At 41.9% G+C, this 20,160-nt stretch overlaps 1 protein-coding gene across 2 annotated transcripts in view; it reads right to left on the reverse strand.

Annotated features, from left to right (window-relative positions):
* Nucleotides 1-373: 373 nt before the first annotated feature.
* Nucleotides 374-20,160, reverse strand: part of si:ch211-51h4.2 (uncharacterized) — a 377,084-nt gene continuing 357,297 nt past the window's right edge. Inside the window, exons 14-18 of one of the 2 annotated variants that reach the window (XM_051923955.1) lie at nucleotides 13,609-13,723; nucleotides 8,596-8,698; nucleotides 8,181-8,250; nucleotides 7,960-8,063; nucleotides 374-992 (exon numbers count right to left, since the gene is read on the reverse strand). In XM_051923955.1, coding sequence (XP_051779915.1) covers nucleotides 818-992; nucleotides 7,960-8,063; nucleotides 8,181-8,250; nucleotides 8,596-8,698; nucleotides 13,609-13,723 — 567 coding nt within the window. In that variant the 3' untranslated portion in view covers nucleotides 374-817. The remainder of the gene's footprint in view (nucleotides 993-7,959; nucleotides 8,064-8,180; nucleotides 8,251-8,595; nucleotides 8,699-13,608; nucleotides 13,724-20,160) is intronic. The other variant, XM_051923956.1, reaches the window with a different exon arrangement.

Raw genomic sequence — 20,160 nt, forward strand, 5'->3', positions numbered from 1 at the left:
CCCTTTACAATATACAATTTGAAAAACAAACTTGTGTGCACAAAAAAATAAAGCCAAAGACTCTTTTTAACTGATTGTTTCTAATGTTTTTAATCGCTTTAGTGTTTTAACCTGACAGCTTTTTTGCAACATAATAACAAAATCTGTATAATCCCTGGTGACATTTAAAGGGGGAATGACGTTCTAGTTCCCTTATTGTTACTAAAGCTTCCCACAACAGCTTTGCCATCAGACATCTGGTGGTGCCACTGTGTTGCTGCCCTCCGACTCGACACGTCTGGAGCACAGGCAGGTAAAGTGAGCCGCTGAGGGGCACCCGGTGGCACAGATGGGGGGGTTTGGCGGGGGGGGGGGGGGATTTAGGGGCTTTACTGTCTAAATAAAACCTTTGCCAGCCTTACACAGGGAACTCGAGCACATGTGTCAATTCTAAAGATTCAAGTAAATGTGTAAAGATTTGGCAGTTGAAGGACTTTTGTTAATTTTTAAGTCTTAAACTCTTGCTTTTTATTTAAAAATATTAATAGGGTAGTCAACATTTAGCTTCTGGCTATCAGAAACCTTCTTGTGCCATGCTATAAATGTCACTTCTGTTTGCATTTGGTTAATTACTTCACTTTTTAGGATATTTTATTTAGTGCAATAATAGAAACAGAAAACGTGCAAAATTACTTTTTTTTTTAATAACTTAAGTATTCCAGGCTAACAGTGCAAATGTTCTACACACAGGGCCTAGAGTAGAAGAGATTGTCAGTGAGTTACCCAGTGTGTCCCAGAGAACATTCCGGTAATGTACAGTGCATTTCTACTTGACTTGTCAGTCTCTTTCAGTTGAGTTGTTGGGGAGCTGAGACGGCGTGGAACTCCAGCTGTTTGCCATGTAGGCCACTGACTGGAAGACATCATAGCCCACTGCGAAGAGGAAGTAGACTGGCAGAGCCCACCGTAGACAGAACAGGCGCTCGCTGATTGGCAAAGGCAGGATGTGGCGTCTGTCGGGGGAATAAATAGGACACCATGAGAAGACCTGCAAATGGCTAGACTGGGTTGAATTTTTTTTTTTACCAGTTTCAAAATTTCATTGTTCTCATTGTGACATTTTTTTATAATCTGAAAGAGAAGTGTCACTAAGATCAGTGGCTTTACTTTAAAAGTCACAGACTGTCTGTGTCTGACTCTGTCTGTGTGACTGTGTGTGTGTCTCTGTATGTCTGTCTGTCTCTGTGTGTGTGCGTGTGTCTGTGTGTGTGTCTCTGTGTGTGTGTGTCTGTGACTGTCTGCGCGCGTGTGTGTCTCTGTGTGTGTGTGTGTGTTTGTGTCTGTCTGTGTCTGTGTGTGTGTGACTGTCTGTGTGTGTGCGTGTTTGTGTCTGTGTGTCTCTGTCTGTGACTGTGTGTGTGTCTCTGTATGTCTGTCTGTCTCTGTGTGTGTGCGTGTGTCTGTGTGTGTGTCTCTGTGTGTGTGTGTCTGTCTGTCTGTGTGCATGTGTCTCTGTGTGTGTGTCTGTCTCTGTGTGTGTCTGTCTGTCTGTGTCTGTGTGTGTGTCTGTGACTGTCTGTGTGTGTGTGTTTATGTAAACATGATAGCTTGAGTACACTTTCACTTGGGTCAACCAAATTTTGCATACAAGTATTGGGTACAAAAACGTAGATTTCTATCAACTTTTGGGCTATTTCTGCTACCCGGAAGTGTTCTTTACCTTTTATTCATGCAACTGCAGAGTCCGATTTATTCAACTTTACTTTTATAATGTTTAATATATTATTAATTTGATTTGATTTGTAATGACGATGGCTCTTTAAAGTACATAATATAAAAATCATTGTCTTGCGATTTACTCCTCAAATATCCATCCCCCTTTTTCTGTCTAGGGAAGACCACTCCTGATTTTTTATAAATGCGAATATACTAAATAAATAAGAAATACAGTTCCTTCCACAATTCTTGTAAAAAAAATCACCTTTTGGTGAATTACGTTTCACTCACAGAAAAAAAATGAGAGAAATCCAACCTTTAATTGAAGTAAACTGATTCTGAGGAAGATCTGCCACTCAACAAAACCAAGATTATTGGCGCACACAGAGAAAATGCTTTAGTTATACTGTGTTTATAAGAATTTCTATCTACATAAGTTGGTCAGAGTGGGTTGAAGCTTTCAAGCAGTAATCCATGACTTCCTGTTTCATCAAGGTATAAACATGAGGGGGCACAGAGCCCAAAATCCCTTATTCATTCACCAACATGGCTAAGACAACACATCATTAAAATGAGAGAAAAGCGGGTTGACTTTCATACATTTGGGAAAGGCTATAAAAAATTCTCACTTACCTGAAAATGGCCAGAACTACAGTTAGGGCAATAATGAAAACTTTCATATCATCTGGATGTGTTACCAACTCACCTGGAAAAGGACCCAGCTTTATTTTACCCCCACACACAGCAAGGAGGAAGGAAAGAAAGGTATCTTGGGATCGCCATGTCTCCAAAGCTACCATCAAATACCACCTTCATTGCCAAAAGATTTGGAAGGCGTGCCAGAAAAAAGCCCGTTCTGTCATTTAACCACAAACATATGAGGCTGATGTCTGCTCAACGCTGCTGGAACTTTGATAGTAACCGTGTTTTACTGTCAGACTAAACAAAAACGGAACTTTCTGGCAATAAACACTCAAGGTGGATATGGTGTAAAATGAAGGATGGCTACACCAAAAAAACAACCTGAGTATGGTGGACATTCTATATTGTTGTGGGGCTGTTTTTCCTTCAAAGGCCCAGGGAGCCTTGTTCGGGTACATGGCATCATGGAGACCATGAAATACCGGGGGATTTTAAATTGAAATCTGGCTGCCTCTGCCAATAAACTAATACTGAGTCATCACTATGACTTCCAGCAGATCAATGGCCCAAAACACGTTCAAAATCAACACAAAAATGGTTAAAAGCACAAAATTAAGCTTCTGCCATGGTCATCTTATTCCCTGGAGCAAAACCCCATGGGGTGAGCTAAAAAGAGAGAGGAGCGAGGACTCTGGATGACCTGGACAGATTCCTAAAAGAAGAATGGTCTCCCATTCCCTGCTCTGTATTCTCCAACATTATAAGACTCGGCGATGTTTTATTGACAAAGTGAGCTTGTACAAAGTATTATTAATAAGTGTAGCATGTTTGGTTTTGTAAAAAATAATTATTTCTTGATGAGGAAATTTTCCCTGAATAAATTTACTGCAATTAAAATGGATTTCCCTCTTTCTTTGAGTGTGAGATTAAGGTAATCCACCAAAAGGTGAATTTGTTTATAAAGAATTGTACTCATCCTTACCAGGGTGCCAATATTTGTGGAGGGGACTTACACACACACACACACTCATATATATTATATAGAAAGGGTGGCGCAGGGAAACAGGACATTTTGGAACTAGGTGTTGGTGACCCTGCAGCATCGGCAGTTGTTTGGGACCAATGCAACCTCGTTTAAAACCCCTTGCGATTAGTTATAATGGAACAGTGGAGTGGTGCGCAATAAGCATTCGCTGTGAAAGCCTCTTATAAGAATGGTGATAGTGTGACTGCAGCGCAAAGGGAATTTCTGGGTCATTACTAGTTAGGACGTCATGATTATGTCCTGTCCGCTCATGTGATTATAACATGGGTGCATAATTTCGAAGTAACAGGTTCAGCCTTAAAAAAAGAAGTCCCCAGTTGATGGTCGAATGGCCAACACAACAGAGAATATTGAAGCAGTTCGAGCTCCCATCATGAGGAGCCCTCGCCACTCTGTTCGACAACATGCATCATTGCTACAGTTGGGGTGATGAAGCAGGCAAAAAATACTTCACGAGTTGAAGTTCCACCCCTACAAATTACAGATTGTGCAGGAACGCAAACCCAATGACCATGTGTTGCATCAACAGTTTTGTGAACAATTGTCGGCTAAAGTAAACAAGGATGCCAATTTCTTTAACAACTTGTGGATGTTGGACAAAACCTATTTTCACCTTAACGGATATGTCAACAAACAGACTTTCTGTTACTGGGCACAGGAAAATCCTTCTGAGCTTCACAAGTGTCCATTACACAGCACCAAGGTTACAATATGGTGTGCTGTGTCATCGCACAGTGTCATAGGCCTTTACTTTTTTGAAAATGAGGAGGGCATTGCAATCACAGTTACATTCAATCGGTATGTTGCTATGCTTGAAACATTTTTTTGTGGAGGTTGCAAAACTTTGCACATCTGAATATCGGAAACATGTGGTTTCAACAGGTCGACAGCTATTCGACGATTGTTTGGAAGGCGCGTCGTTTCATGCAACAGTGACATTCCATGGCTTCTGAGATCCCCAGATCTCACGGTTTGTGATTTTTTTCTGTGAGGACATCTTCAAAGCCAAGTGTATAACACACGTTCTGCAACCATGGCTGAACTAAAAAGGAGGACTAAAGAGGAAATCACTGGTATTCCCCTTGACATGTTACATCGAGCAATGCAGAATTTCCACAACAGGCTGTCAGAATGTGTACGGAGAAATGGACAACACCTTCATGATGTTTTCTTCAAAACATAAAATGAATATTGAATGGATATTGATTATCATCAATAATTGCATATCCTGTACAACACATTTTATCATTAAATGTATTTTGTAATGTGTCTATTTGTGCATTGATCGTCAGTTGAAAGTTTCCCGTTTCCCTGTGCCACCCTGTATATAATACACAGACCAACATACAGTTAAACATGCATTTGTTTTTTTGCGGTGCAGAGGCTAACACACAGGAGCAGACATGTTTAAAGAATACTAAAGACGTACAGTACTTCTGAACTGTCATTCTAAAGTTAAAGCCCTGTGTGTAGGAGCAAGACAGGCCTGAGAACCAATAACGAACAATGCAGGAGAGGCAGCAATGGCAGCTTTTCTGATTTCACTAGGGACGGTGGTAATGGAATCCTTTTCCATTACAGAACATGGAAAATGGCAAGGAAATGAAAAGATGTCATTAGGCTGACAGACAGAAGATACAATAAGAACTGGATATACAGTACAGGCCTGAATAGTGTGAAAACAAAGTGGGACTGTTTTTTATGATATGAGATAATTTATTAGTAATGGACAATTTTTAATACCGGGTAATTCTGTTGCATATATTTTTGTATACTAAACATTGATAAGATTAAAAAGTGCTGCTAACATTTGCACTGTTCTGTCAATAGCCTAAATGTAAAATACAGTACCATGGCTCATGTAATAATATTACGTTATGTATTTCATGACTAAATCACCCTTTCTGTGCGGCTGTTTTTTGGGCCCCTGACATTGATCCACTAGTGAACAGCATGATCTGCAAAATGGCCGAGAATTTCTTGCTTCTTTATATTCAGAAATGCGGTGACGCTGAAATGGTGCAGATCCAGTTTTAAACATACATGAGTGTATTACACTTGACGGTATATAAGGCTGCTCTTTTTGATATGTATATTTAAGATGAAGGGATGATAACTGTGATGTAGAAATACAAATACATGCGGTTGAGTTTTATTACTGGAGGTTTAGCATTTTAGAATATGGGAGTTTTCAGTATCAACTATAACAGAACAGCAGAGGCCTGTGGTTGTGTCATGGCTGCCGTCTGTTGCAAGAGTTGCCTGCCTAAACTGGCAGGAATTGAAAGCTGACCAGTGGCAATCATCTAAAATGGCACCGGTGCAAATCTGTAAGGTCGACAGATTCCTGACATGCAGTTAAAGGCTCACCCTGAGCCAAGTGGCGCCAGAATGTTTTTTATTTTTGGATTGTATGGAATTGTATAAACTTGTTTCCCATTACTATATTTTAAAAACCTTCTTCTTCTTCTTCTTTCGGCTGCTCCCGTTAGGGGTTGCCACAGCGGATCATCTTCTTCCATATACAGTCATATGAAAAAGTTTGGGAACCCCTCTCAGCCTGCATAATAATTTACTCTACTTTCAACAAAAAAAGATAACAGTGAAATGTTCCTAGGAAATGAAAGACATCTGAGTACTGGGGTGTTTTCCAAACAAAGATTTTTAGTGACGCAGTATTTAGTTGGACGAAATTAAATCAAATGTGAAAAACTGGCTGTGCAAAAATTTGGGTCCCCTTATAATTTTGCTGATTTGAATGCATGGAACTGCTCAATACTGATTACTTGCAACACCAAATTGGTTGGATTAGCTAATTAAGCCTTGAACTTCACAGACAGGTGTGTCCAATCATGAGAAAAGGTATTTAAGGTGGTCAATTTCAAGTTGTGCTTCCCTTTGACTCTCCTCTGAAGAGTGACAGCATGGGATCCTCAAAGCAACTCTCAAAAGATCTGAAAACAAAGATTGTTCAGTATCATGGTTTAGGGGAAGGCTACAAAAAGCTATCTCAGAGGCTTAAACTGTCAGTTTCAACTGTAAGGAATGTAATCAGGTAATGGAAGACCACAGGCACAGTTGCTGTTAAACCCAGGTCTGGCAGGCCAATGAAAAATACAGGAGCGGCATATGCGCAGAATTGTGAGAATGGTTACAGGCAACCCACAGATCACCTCCAAAGACCTGCAAGAACATCTTGCTGCAGATGGTGTATCTGTACATCGTTCGACAATTCCGCGCAATTTGCACAAAGAACATCTGTATGGCAAGGTGATGAGAAAGAAGCCCTTTCTGCACTCACGCCACAAACAGAGTCGCTTGTTGCAAATGCTCATTTAGACAAGCCAGATTCATTTTTCAACAAAGTGCTTTGGACTGATGAGACAAAAATTGAGTTATTTGGTCATAACAAAAAGCGCTTTGCATGGTGGAAGAGGAACACCGCATTCCAAGAAAAACACCTGCTACTTGCTGTCAAATTTGGTGGAGGTTCCATCATGCTGTGGGGCTGTGTGGTTAGTTCAGGGACTGGAGCCCTTGTTAAAGTTGAGGGTCGGATGAATTCAACCCAATATCAACAAATTCTTCAGGATAATGTTCAAGCATCAGTCACAAAGTAGAAGTTATGCAGGGGTTGGATAATCCAACAAGACAATGACCCAAAACACAGTTCGAAATCTACAAAGGCATTCATGCAGAGAGAGAAGTACAATGTTCTAGAATGGCCGTCACAGTCCCCTGACTTGAATGTCATCAAAAATCTATGGGATGATTTGAAGCAAGCTGTCCATGCTCGGCAGCCATCAAATTTAACTGAACTGGAGAGATTTTGTATGGAAGAATGGTCAAAAATACCTCCATCCAGAATCCAGACACTCATCAAATGCTATAGGAGGCGTCTAGAGGCTTTTAGATTTGCAAAAGGAGGCTCAACTAAGTATTGATGTAATATCTCTGTTGGGGTGCCAATATTTATGCACCTGTCTAATTTTGTTATGATGCATATTGCATATTTTCTGTTAATCCAATAAACTTAATGTCGCTGCTGCAATACTACTGTTTCCATAAGGCATGTCATATACTAAAAGGAAGTTGCTACTTTGAAAGCTCAGCCAATGATAAACAAAAATCCTAAGAATTACGAGGGGTTCCCAAACTTTTTCATATGATTGTATATTTTAAAAACCTAAACAATACATTTTAAACAGACAACATGCACCATGTGCTCCTTGGAGACAAATGTGGTTGAGGCCTACTAAGCACAATTTTCATAATTCATATAAATATGATGATGATCAAATTAATTTACTGAATTTACACTTGTCGGCCAGTGATGAATAGCTAACAACTCTTCAAAAACCTTAATAATAATTAAGTTATAAATCAAAGCCTCTCCAGTGGTGAAGAAAGGACACACGTGCCAGACGGAAGTTCAGCACTGCTGGTCACCTCAGGACAGCCTTGCATTTATGGACAAGTATGACACTTGGGAGGTGGAAGATGGTGTGTTGTACTGATACAGTGGAGTTTGACACATATTTCTGTTGACGATACTAAGATAAAATGTGACAACTTACTTAAATGGCTCAGATCTGGACTTCCTCAGCATTAGAAAAATGAAAAGTCCGGCTTCAAGGTTTAGAGTGAATGAGGCAACTTTATCGAGTATCACCACAAACCCCTGCAGAAACAAAGCACAACACATGAAACAGCCAGAGGAGCATCTCGAGATCTGTGCATCCTACCACAAGGTTCTCAGATAAAGTGAGGAGCACTGAAGGCGGCACGTTGGCCTTACCTTTGGATTGCAAACTGCAACAATAAAAATGAGTCCAAATGCCAGGAGACACAGCAACTGATGTGCTAAACTAAAAGACAAAAAATGAAAAAAAGTGGTCAGGGTGAAGGTAATGCCTGTCCGCTGCCAACACCCTGGAAAAGACTGTGAGGGAGAGTTGATCTCAAGAAGGGACTGTGAGAAGGTGCCATCACTTCCACAGATGGCAGAACCGTTCAGGTTCCTCCTTGTAATCCCAGGTTGCCTCTGGTAAACACCCATCTTTGAAGGCTTTCGTTCAAAGCAAGTCAGAGGATATTCTGGAGGCCTGCTTTGATTTCACAGTCTCCACTGATGACGATGTTGTTACCCTCTTGCTCATGTCTTTTCACGGAATAGTTTTCAGAAATAAGGGAAGGTAAAAGGAGCCTCCTACCTTTTAAGACTACAGGACTTTGAAACAAATGTTGAGCATCTCTGCAAATGTCCCGACATGGCATCATCAGGAACACTCCACACAGAATTCACCCAGCCTTCAACTGCAAGGAAATAGAAACAGAGAAGATGGACGGTAAAAGATCTGCTGATATCAGGTCACCATAACAGAGCATCACTTGGAGAGCAAACCAGCACTACATGGCCCACTGGAGCCTCTCTGGGTAAACTGACGTCTCTCTGATACTCCTTGAAGTTCACTGATGTAATTGACTTGAAATAAAGAATAACCAAATGGACAACTTTACGTCATTTGGTCAGTTACAGTGGCTGAACAGAACTTTACAAACTCAAATAAAAACAAAACCAGAGTGGATTGTAAGGGCAAGCTCCATTATTAAACGGTGGCGGGCGAAAAGAGAAATGCAAATTCTAAAAATTAGACCAAGAATGCCAAAAACCACCAACTCCAGGCATCACCTGCTTTCAAGCGTGATAGAAATAAAGTAATGGCTATCCCCATTCTGCAATGGTGGGGCAGCATTTACTTGCCAGGCTGACGTGGCCCCAGTAGTCAACAGTGTGTAGGGAATCGCAAATCTGAATCTGCTCACACTCTAAATGTTTGTTCGTCTGTTCTCCATAACCCACCATCAACTATACAAGTGGGGGGAGATGGAAACACGGTCTCTAGTGTAGGGAACAAAGCACAAACCAGTGGCAGTCAAAACACCAGCCTATCACGGGACACAGAAACACATCCTAACTGTGGATCAACTTCAGCTTGCCATACATGAGGGGGTTTCAAAATATTCCTAGGATTGCTAAAAACCCTAAAGCGCACAGCTATTCCCTTTTAGACCCCTTCATTGTACCCTCCTTGAGACGCAATGCCCCTACCTGTTAACACTTCCTGTACTCATCTTTTGTTTCAGTGTCTAAAGCCTCCAGCGTTTTTTTTCTTACCATGGTAGCAAATCTTTTTCCCTTCAGTCTCAATTTTAATTTTTGGAACCAAAAACAACAAACAATGCGGTTTGTGCTGTCATGGTGCAAAACACAGTTTTGGGTGCACCGATTCTCCAAAAAATGTTTATTTCTTGGTGTCACTGATTAACAGCAGCCTGTTCATGGGGAACAAATCCATTTGATTCTGGGAAATTTCAGGTCCCTCCTCGTAAGCTGGTAGGAAGCAGGAGATGTTCAGTGGCTACTGAGTAATCAGTGAAATGAATGGGCTTAACACTTCTATACTGTATGTACATACGCCATGTTTGACATACAATTGTGCTCAAGCGTATTGGGACCCTGTGGCGTTTTAGGCGTATCTCGTAAGCAGAAATAACTGTTAATGTACCCACTTCTAACCATTCACACTGCTCTTGAATATTTGGAGGCCAGCAGACTTCAGCTCTTTCCAAAGGTCTTTGAATCCGATTGAGATCAGGACATCTGTTTTTTTTTTTTTGTTTTTTTATTCTTTCTAACATCTCTTTGTACTTTTAGGTGTGTGTTTTGTGTCATTGTCCTGCTGTAGAACCCATCATCTTTGACCCATACCTAACACTAAGTAAAATGTTCCGCTAGTCCTCTGATTCCATGGTTCCCTCAATATATTTAAGACATCCAGCACCATAACCAGTGTTGTAGCCCAGCACTTTAGGGGGTCTCCACCATATCTAACCCGTAAGAACACCCTGTTTTCATGTTGCCTGGTCTGTACTTGGTTTCATCAGTCCACAGGACACTTCCCAGAAGGATTTTGGGTTTTCTAGGTAGGTCTGGACAAACATCAATTTTGCCTTTTCATGTTGGTCCTCCTCAGAAAGCTCTCCTCCATTTTTGTGTACGGCGTATGGTATTCTCCGGACAGCTCCAGGTCCCCTTTAAGCTCTGTGGATGTTTAACATGGGGTGTATTTTTCTTTGATCACTGGAGGTTCTTGAGCAGAAAACATCTCAATAACACTGCAAACTGTTAGAACAGGAATGTCAAGGTCTCTGCAAATGGCCTTGTATCCTTTTGCTTTCTTACGTTTGGTGATAACAATAGTTTTGCTGATGGTCTCAGACAGTTCCTGTCTTTAACCATTTTTTTAAGCATTCATTTATCAATTTATTACAATTCATCTCGGGTGAGTCATGTCGCTTCAGTAAAACTTACTTCTTCTAATGAAATTGAATCAAAATGGTGCCAATAATGAGGACTTCTTCACTTTTAGCCTCTTTCCCACACAAATTACTGTTGCCGTCTGATCCGGTGCTGCAGACCAAAGCTGTGGAGCTTTCTTCAGAGACGTTGTACACGATATACCTAAAATGCAAAGGTGCCAATAATGTTGACCAGAGCCAGTTGTTATCGTTTTATTGAGTTACATCGCTTACACTTTCTTTTATTTATCCTATTAAACTCCTTTTTGTCCGTTTGCTTTGTTCTGACTTGGGGGACGATTCAGTACTCTGTTTCACTTATCAATTCATTCAGCAGCATTTGACACTGCAAACTTTAAACTGAACAAAACACTTCAATAAACATTGCACAGGTGCATTGTGGACTTCTTTCATTCGGCAGAAGAAATGTTTTCTGTCCTGGTAAAAAAAAAATATCATGGCGGGTCAGTGACAATTGCATTTGAGCACTGGTGCAATCTTCATAAATATTAACTGGAAGACTTGAAAATGATGCACTACTAAGTTTATTCGCTAAAGGACCTGCTTGAAATAGCCGAGTGTACAACAGACGGCCTGCTGTACTGGGAGCAAACACTGGTGACACTAAACTTCTTTAGCTGAATGATATTGCGTATTTGTTCTCCACCAGCAAGTAGCCACCATGTGATGGTAGCCTCATGTCTACTGTGTAACCCTTTGTGCATATTTGGTGTTTATTTTGGAGTGCTTACTACATACTGCATGTGAAAGTCTTATTTTTTGTGTATATACCGCTCAGAGTCGGTTTCCACAAGCCAGCTCAGACTACATTATTCTGACTACATCAGAACTCAGCGTCTCTTTATATAGTGTCTTCCACTAGATGGCAGCATAACCCCATAACAAGTGCGTGTATTGAAAGGCCAACACAGCGCGCATCACTTCGGTGGTGTAGAGCAGGAGTGGGCAAAGTCATTCCTGGAGGGCCGCAGTGGCTGCAGGTTTTTGCTCCAACCCAATTGTTTAATAAGAAGCCCTTATTGCTCAAGTAACACTCCTGCTTCATTTTATTTGTCTCGCTCATTAAGATTTTGAACCCTTATTGCTTATTTTAGTCTTAAACAGCTGTATTCCTGGTTTTTAATTGCTCCTTATCAGCAATAAGATGCAAATGACAAAAGAGACCGGCATTTCTCCATTTAGCTTGTTACCATTTACACCTGTGTGTATTTATCAGGCACTATTTGGTTTAATTAAATACTTGGAAGGAAAGTGAAGAGAAAAAAGTGAAGCACTGAGAATTACTCATCAGCTTTAGACTTCAAATCATTTGGATGATATCCTTAGAAAGGAAGAAATAAGTGTAGGATATGAGAATTACTTGACATGGCAGAGTTAAAACACTAACAAGCTATGAAATTAAACGATTGACAAGGATTGTTTTTTAATTAAGCAACTGGGTTGAAACAGATACCTGTAGCCACTGCGGCCCTCCAGGACTGACTTCGCCCACCCCTGGTGTAGAGCGATTAGGGCATCTGATCATTGGTCTCATGGGGCACTGCTGTTTGTTTCTCAATACCTCAGTATGTGTGGTGATCAACCCGATCACAAGTGAATTTCACTTTTTCTTTTTTAATATGGTCAGCTGCTGGAGGCTGTGAGGCTGCTGCTCTGACTGACTAGTACTTGTGCGAGTCACATGCATGCACAACTTCACGCATAATGCCCAGTATTTTCTGTAGTTTGATTGATCCTGGGTGGATCACATTCATACCTCTTGTAAATCTCTCCAGGGTTCACTTTTCAAAGGGTCTCGTTTAGGTACAAAACTGGGGCAACTGACATGTTTACATCTACCTAAAAGAACTGGACATTTCAAGAAAATGTCACCAGAGTTCAAAAACACAGCACCGGACAACCTGGGTTTGAAAACGCCTTCAAGGAGGGCCAGGGAGGAAGTTTTGTTACCCTTGATTTCAAGCACAGGGGAACGAAGCTCCTCGTTAGACACTGATTGGCTTATTGTACCAAAACAAGACTATTCTAAATGTACAAAAAGTGTTACCACCCCCTGGCACTGAGACTCCACAACAGCTGGCCCCAGGCACGTTGTGACCTGCTCAACCTTGGAACTTTCAACTGTCGCTCTCTGTAAACCTCTGGACACTCTGAGCATCGAGAGAGTTCGGCTAAGCCAGACAGACAGAAAAACAGCAGGCGTCCTGACCACTAGCAACATTCACCCTGCTGATAGTCAGTGGTGGTCTCCCAACAGAGCCTGACTTAGTCATATGCAGAATTATTATTTAATCAGAACTAAGTATTGAGTTACTATTTGTGTTGTGATTTTTTTTTTTTCATTGCTGTCACCGCAGTGGCTTTGAGGTAACATTGTTTTCAGAATGACCTTTCCGAAGTGCATTACCCAGCACTGAACCTGGTCCATCCATGTCTGTGTGATGTGATACAAGGACACATCAGCAACATGCAAAATGTACACAGTGCACTTCAACTGCATTGCCTCCACATATGTACATGGCGCTATATGTGCAAGCTTTGTAGAGGAGGAGATTCAGAAGGTACACTGGGTGTACGAGACAGTTGATGACAACTGGTGACACCGAGTGACAGGGTGAGTGGTCCTGCTCAACCTATCAGCTGAGATGTGGCTTCCTCTCCCTTTGTTGTGTTGTGATGGCAGCTGACTGACAGGTCAGCACTGGACCAGTCAGTACATACATACAGATAAGCACTGCGTTTTGGGCGCCCACCACTGCTCCTTACTACCTAAGCACAAGAGCTACCTTCTGAACTTCTATGTGTGATAAGGAGAGTCTGGAAATGGACACACAAAATCTTACTGGTGTGCTTCATTGTGGATCCAAGCACCAGAAATGACACTGTTATACTGACTGCAATGAAGACTTCTGTGACCCATGCCACCCAGGCAAACTCAGCATACTGCTCAGTAAGGACCTGCAGGAAGAAAAAGAAGAGAAGGGTCTGAAAAAGATCAACTCAAATAAAACACATTTCAGAAATGAAACACAACAGTACCAATGTGCTGGCAGTTTAAAAGATGGGAGTTTAGAGTAACAAAGCCATCCAAAATGCTGTTGTTCAACTTGCTTTGTGGCCAGTCAGCCTGGCATATTAGCTTGCACAGTATGCTGCAATGAGATCTTCTGGGAATCCCCCTTCCCATGGGCTTTGACTTCATTGGCAGGATTCAGAGAGTTGCTGTTTGCACTAAACAGGAGAGGACCAAACCCCCAGCTAAAGTCTGGTGGGATAGGGAGACACCAATATTATGTTCAAGGAGCTGCATTCTGACTAGGAGAACTTTTTGAGTTTTTGGTGAGCACAGCACTTGGCTGAGGAGTTGCAGTAGACATGTACCATATGGGTAGACCAACAGGTTCGTGACGTGGCCTGCCTGGTGTCATCGTGCCAACAAGACTAGGGTCAGCATCTCCATCAACGCCTATGGGCTTTCTGGTGCGACTTGTGTTGAACCTGAGACAGAGAGAGAGAGAGAGAGAGAGAGAGAGAACCAGGCAGCTGCCTGTCTTGCAGGTCTGGCAGGCTGGCATAAGTCTAAGACATTGGTTGGCAGAAGATGTGACTGGTGATATCAGACTCTCACTGCCAACCTGTAGGCACTGAAGAAGGACGATAAAAGTATACTTATAAAGAACCTTGGGATGTCATAAAATGTTTGTGTGAAAGAAATGGGATGTGTGGTGCCCTGTGAAGTCCAGACTCCATGCCCCCCCTTACGAAGTACCATAGAAGAAGACGAATGGGCAAACTCAGCTGAGATACGGTAGGGCTGTTTGAGGCCCCGGGGAGAGGACCACAAATACTGGAATGATACAGGGTGTCAATGCCTCATCACCCAGGGCTGGTAGTTTAGAAACCCAGTGTGCACCTTCAGTTCATATTGTTTGATATTTATTTATCTGAAATATTTGGAACGAATTGTTTAGGATATATTTGAATAATTAATAAATGAATTGATTTACCTGAACCTACATAAATATTACATTAATTCCTTTCCTAAGTCCGGTTTGTTTCATTTAAGATGTTAAGAATTATAGAAGGAGAAGTAGGAACTCACACCTTCCACCATGTAGTTGGGATGGTGTTGGGGTTAGGACCCCCAACTCAAGAACTGAAGGTACTGACTTTGAAACCTAAACTGTAACCAACATTTCTGTGTAAACAGAACTGAGCTGCAGGGACCACCACATTTCAAACCTTTGAACTTAAAAGCTCCAACTCACGCCAAACCTCATCAGACCACCGAGTGCAGATTGTCCATATGAATCAGCCTTCCATTGTCACATATTGTCACATATCACAGACACTCATTATTCCAAAAATGCTCCAAATATGGAAGCATAAATAAGGGAAAGTCATTTTTTTCATGATGACTACACTTCATGCATTTATGAAGAATTCTTCTTACTTAACCTTTAATTTTGTCAGATGATGACAGGGACAGGGTGTATCACAATGATCAGATGTCTGCTGGGACAAACAAAGCACCAGTGTCCCACTGCTTGATTTATCTTCTGTGACGTTAAAGGCACGTGAACTTGCATGTATCACTGGTCTTTAGCAGAACAGGGATAGATATGATTAGTTACGCTGCCGTAACTTTGGCCTTTCCTGATTTCCTCTCCTTTTGCGTTAAAACGTAATTGTTAGTTAATCTCCAAACAAATTCTGTATAATGCAAAAGACAACCTGAGTAAACACAATGCACAGTTTTTAAATGATCGTTTAACTGATGGAAAAAAGTTCAACACCTATATCACCTACATGAAAAAATAATTGCCCCCCCCCCAACATAATACTTGATATGTGGTTGTGCCACCTTTTGCAGCAGCAACTATAATGAAACGCCTCCAATAACAGGAAATCCATCTTTGGCATCACTGTGGAGAAGTTCTGACCCACTCTGCTCTACTGAAATGTTTTAATTCAGCCACACTGGAATGTTTTCCACTATGAACTGCTCATTTAAGGTCTGGTCACAACATCTCAATAGGTTCAACTCAAAACTTTGAGTAGGCCACTGCAGAACCTTAATGTTGCTCTTTTTCAGCTATTCAGAGGTGGACTTGCTCTTGTGCTTCTCATTGTTCTGCTTCACCACCCAACTGGGCTTCAGATCACAGACTGCCACCTTCAGTGCTTTCTGAATTCATGTCTCCCTCAGTTATGCTCAGGCCCTGAAACAGCAAAGCATCTCCACACCACCCCACTACCACCACCACGGTTATTTTGTTGTTCTTATTGTGGAGGGCTGTGTCAGCTTTACACCAGACATAACAGGACCCAGGTCTTCCAAAGGGTTCTGTTTTTGACTCATTAGTCCACAGAACATTATCCCAAACATTTGGGGGGTAATCAAGGTGTTTTTTGGCAAATGTTAGACAAGGTTTTATGTTTCTTTAGTTTAGCACTGCTTATCACCTTGCAGTTCTTCCATGAGTATCATTTTTGCCTATTGTCTTTCTAATAGAGGAATCATGACTACTGACATTAGCTAAGCTGCGAGAGTCCTTAGATGTTCATTTGGGTTCTTCTGTGACCTCCTCAATGAGTGTTCTATGCAACTCTTAAAATAATGTTGCAAGGCGAGCCACTCCTTGGCAGATTTACCATCGTCCCAAGTTCTCTCCATTTGGAGATGATGGCTCTCATAGTGGCTGACTGAAGTCCCAGGGTTTCCGCCGATTGCTCTGTAACCCTTTCATGACTGATATATTTCAGTAGCTCTCTTTCTTAGGGTTTCTGGAATTTCTTTTAATTGAGGTATGGTGTGATAACCTAAGCCGACTTCATATTGCTGGAACGATTCTATTACAGTGATGCTGGCCGCCATCAAGGTTTAGTGTGTCCAGTCTAATTGGACCTGTTATCATTGAAAATTGGGTCATTGGTTGATTGAGTCACTAATTACTTTTTCACATGGGTAATACGGCTGTTCAATAAATCAAATGATCACTTAAAATTGTGCATTGCGTTTACTCGTCTAATGTGTTATCCTAAATTTGTTTGGGGATCAGAAACAATGAAATGTTATGAATAAGCAACAATGGAGGAAATCAGGAAGATACAAATACTGTAAGTTAACGTCACCGTCAGAGACATCAGCACGCCTTGCGTTTCCTGGCTGTTCATTAAATCTTTTAACACAGCAGGCACGCTACAGGATTTACAGATGTCCTCAATAAAGGTCGCAGTAGAATATTCACGAGTTCAAGTCGCTTTCAACAACGGAGTTTAAAGGAACTAACAGCATAGCTGGCATTCATAATGATTGGAGAGAAACTATAATCTTTGAGGTACTGTCTAGATTTTGGGTTACACTTTTGATCAGTTTAATATACTGCCATTTTTCCTAGGGATTTTCCCACAGGAACTGGAGCAAAACTGAAAAGATGGGCTCATTAAAGCAAGCCGAGTCTGGTTTTATTTTAATTAAAATGAGGTTCTGTATTTTAATAAATTCTCGTTTATCATTCCTCTAGAACTGGTGAGGTGTTGCATGTCAGTCGCAATACTTCTACTATATGGATAAAGGAAAAAGAAAAGAAAGGCTGTGACAAACACACACAAAGTGAAGTACTTGCTTGGACTGTCCACAAGATGGCAGCAGTGCACTTTGTATCACCTCCAGAATGAGGTGCTGAAGAAGTGAAGCCATTGTAGGACACGCAATAAGCCATTTGGCTGTGGTTTGGATATTCCAGCGTAAACAGGTAGAGGTGACAGCACATTACTTTTGCTCGTCTGTCATTCCGTTCATTGAGAGCTCAGTGTTGACACGTCATGCAATGCTCCTTTTTAATGATTTGATCACAATGCTCAAGATCACATCATAGAATTCAACACTTCAGCTTATTGTGGGTCTCAGCACATCACAGTTAATAAGTAGTTACTGCTTTCACTGCCATTAAGTGCCTCACAAAGGCTGTTTTGGTCTTAGTAAGATTTAAAGAGCAGCAAAGACGAATGTTAAAAAGCGGCTACCTAAAGTGCCTCAATAAGTCGCTTGTAGCCCCAGCTTCATTTGTGTTCCACGGCAGTAAGCGGCTAATCGCAGGCAGGCCTTAAAGCCCTCATTCTAACGTGCCAAATACAATAAACGCTGACCGATTGGTGGTGTGATCAGCAATCAGAACCAACCAGAAAACCAAAGAGAAGATCTAGGGAGCCAGGAGTGCGGCCGCCTACCTGCAGTGTGGTATTAGAAAACCACCTACAGCCATTAGGACTGGAGGGTGTGGGGTGTTGGTCATTTGGACATAACATGAGAAACAGCCTCAGAATGGGGCATTTCACATCTGAATCGACCCAGAAATGTGTGAAGAAGAAAGGGAAACAAAATCACTGAGCCGCAAAACTCTAAATAGCTTGTTGGGTTTATATTTTGTGAATGCTTGAACCTGAAAAGGGTAACCCAATACAGAACACACACCACTCATGACATTTAATGGCACAGAAATCCAAAAAGACCACCTATTGATGAAGAATAGGATTTCTTTAATGTTGTCTAATCCCTCCAGAATTGGAAGTGATGAGATAGGGTCTGAAAAGGATTTTGATATCTGTTAAAACGTCAATTAGTTGTATGCAAAGTAAAAAAAAAAATGGAAGCACGCTGTTAGAGATTGTAAAAGATGTATCAAATACTGCAGGGGACTGATATTTTCAAAGGTAGGCTCCTCCTTGGGGTGACACAGTGGGGCCTACAGCTAATTTCCACCCTGGCCGCCATCTCTGTGGGATTCCTTCTTCATCCCAAATACGCTGGATCAGTGGCCCTCTGTGTGGGTGTTGTGGAAGATGGCCGGCTGTTCATCCCGGCCAAAACCCCCAGGCCGCTAAATGGAGCCCTCCCTGTAGCATGGAAGGGCCCCGAAGACCAGCAGGGAATTATGGACAATGGAGTTTTTATTCCCAACCCTGTTGGACACCGTGGGGCCCACCAGAGGACGCTGCAGGGAGGCTCAAGGACTTATACGTGCCCTATAACCCGGAAGCACGTCATGATCATATGACCAGAAGGAACGACGTGTTTCCGGGTTGAAGAGAAGGACTTTTTATCTGACCTGGAAGTGATAAGAAATCACATGGACTGTAGGATGGGAAACACTTCCGGGTCAGGGAATATAAAAGGACTCTGGGAAAGCCAGACATTGAGCTGAGCTGGGAGGTAGGGTGGCGAAGTGTCTGGGAGTGGAGGATTGGTTATTGTTGGTGATTAGTGTACTTATATGTGTAGTGTGGAGTGGAGGGTGCTTTGTGCACATAGTTATTATAAAATAAATAATAATTATAATTTTACCCGGTGTTTGGAGTGGTACCTGAGGGTTCAAGGGAGCTCTAGCGCCCCCTACTGCTACAGTGTCAATCTGTCTCTGTACAGGAATTCACTCGGGGCAACACCTTGAGACTTGGGGCCTTGGGATTATCGACCCTCAAGCTCTACCATCATAGCATGGCACTCTCCTTATTGTCTCAGAGGCTCCGCATTTGCCACCAGACTCACCAGCCTCTCCATGAAAGTTTTTGTCCAGGGTCAGTTCCTGTTGTGTGCCCATGTTGCCAGGTGTTTTAGCACCTGGATTAACTGAAAATGCAAGAATGTTCATCTTATTTATGAAAACAATATTACAAACAGTGACATGGATTGTGCAATCTAATATGTCCTAATGTGCTACATGCTAACTAGCAAATTATGAATACATTTGAAAAGTCCTGTAAAATGAATCCTTATTTAGTGTAGCAACTTTCACAAGGTTCATTATCAAGGTCATAAGTACAATTTAAGCATGAGAACAAACAGCGGGATGAGCAAATAAGAGAGTGCTGGCCACAGACAGGACACAAGCCACAACACGAAAAGCCTGCTGTGGCTGCAAGTCAGGAAAGTGCAGTTTTTACACTAATGGACAGACTGGGAGAGAAGAAAGCACAAAGTGCTTGGTGAGGCTTCAGAACTGCGAGAAGACTTCGCCTGAGGTAAGCTGTTGAAATGTATGCAGACCAGGCCCAGAGTCCTGGGTTGGAATCTTGGCCTGGGTGTTGGCATGTTCTCCCTTGGTCTATGTGGATTTTCCTGTCACATGTTAGGTTAAATCTAAACTGCCCTGGTATGAGTGAGTTTGGGTCTGGGCTCGAGTGTGTCTGCCATAGTCTGGCACGTTGTCTACAGTAGGTGTGGGCCAGGAAAGGAGCTGGCCCTGCTCTGGATTAAGTGGGTTAGAAAATGGATGGATGATTTATTAACATATTTTAAACCTCAAAATTCCAGTGAGGCCATCTGAATTTGCACACGTGTGGCTTCCAGTCATGGTCCTTAGCCACCAGACCACACTGTCTAGCTTCTAAAG

The sequence above is a fragment of the Erpetoichthys calabaricus genome, chromosome 2 (genome assembly GCF_900747795.2).
Source record: "Erpetoichthys calabaricus chromosome 2, fErpCal1.3, whole genome shotgun sequence".
Taxonomy (NCBI): domain Eukaryota; kingdom Metazoa; phylum Chordata; class Cladistia; order Polypteriformes; family Polypteridae; genus Erpetoichthys; species Erpetoichthys calabaricus.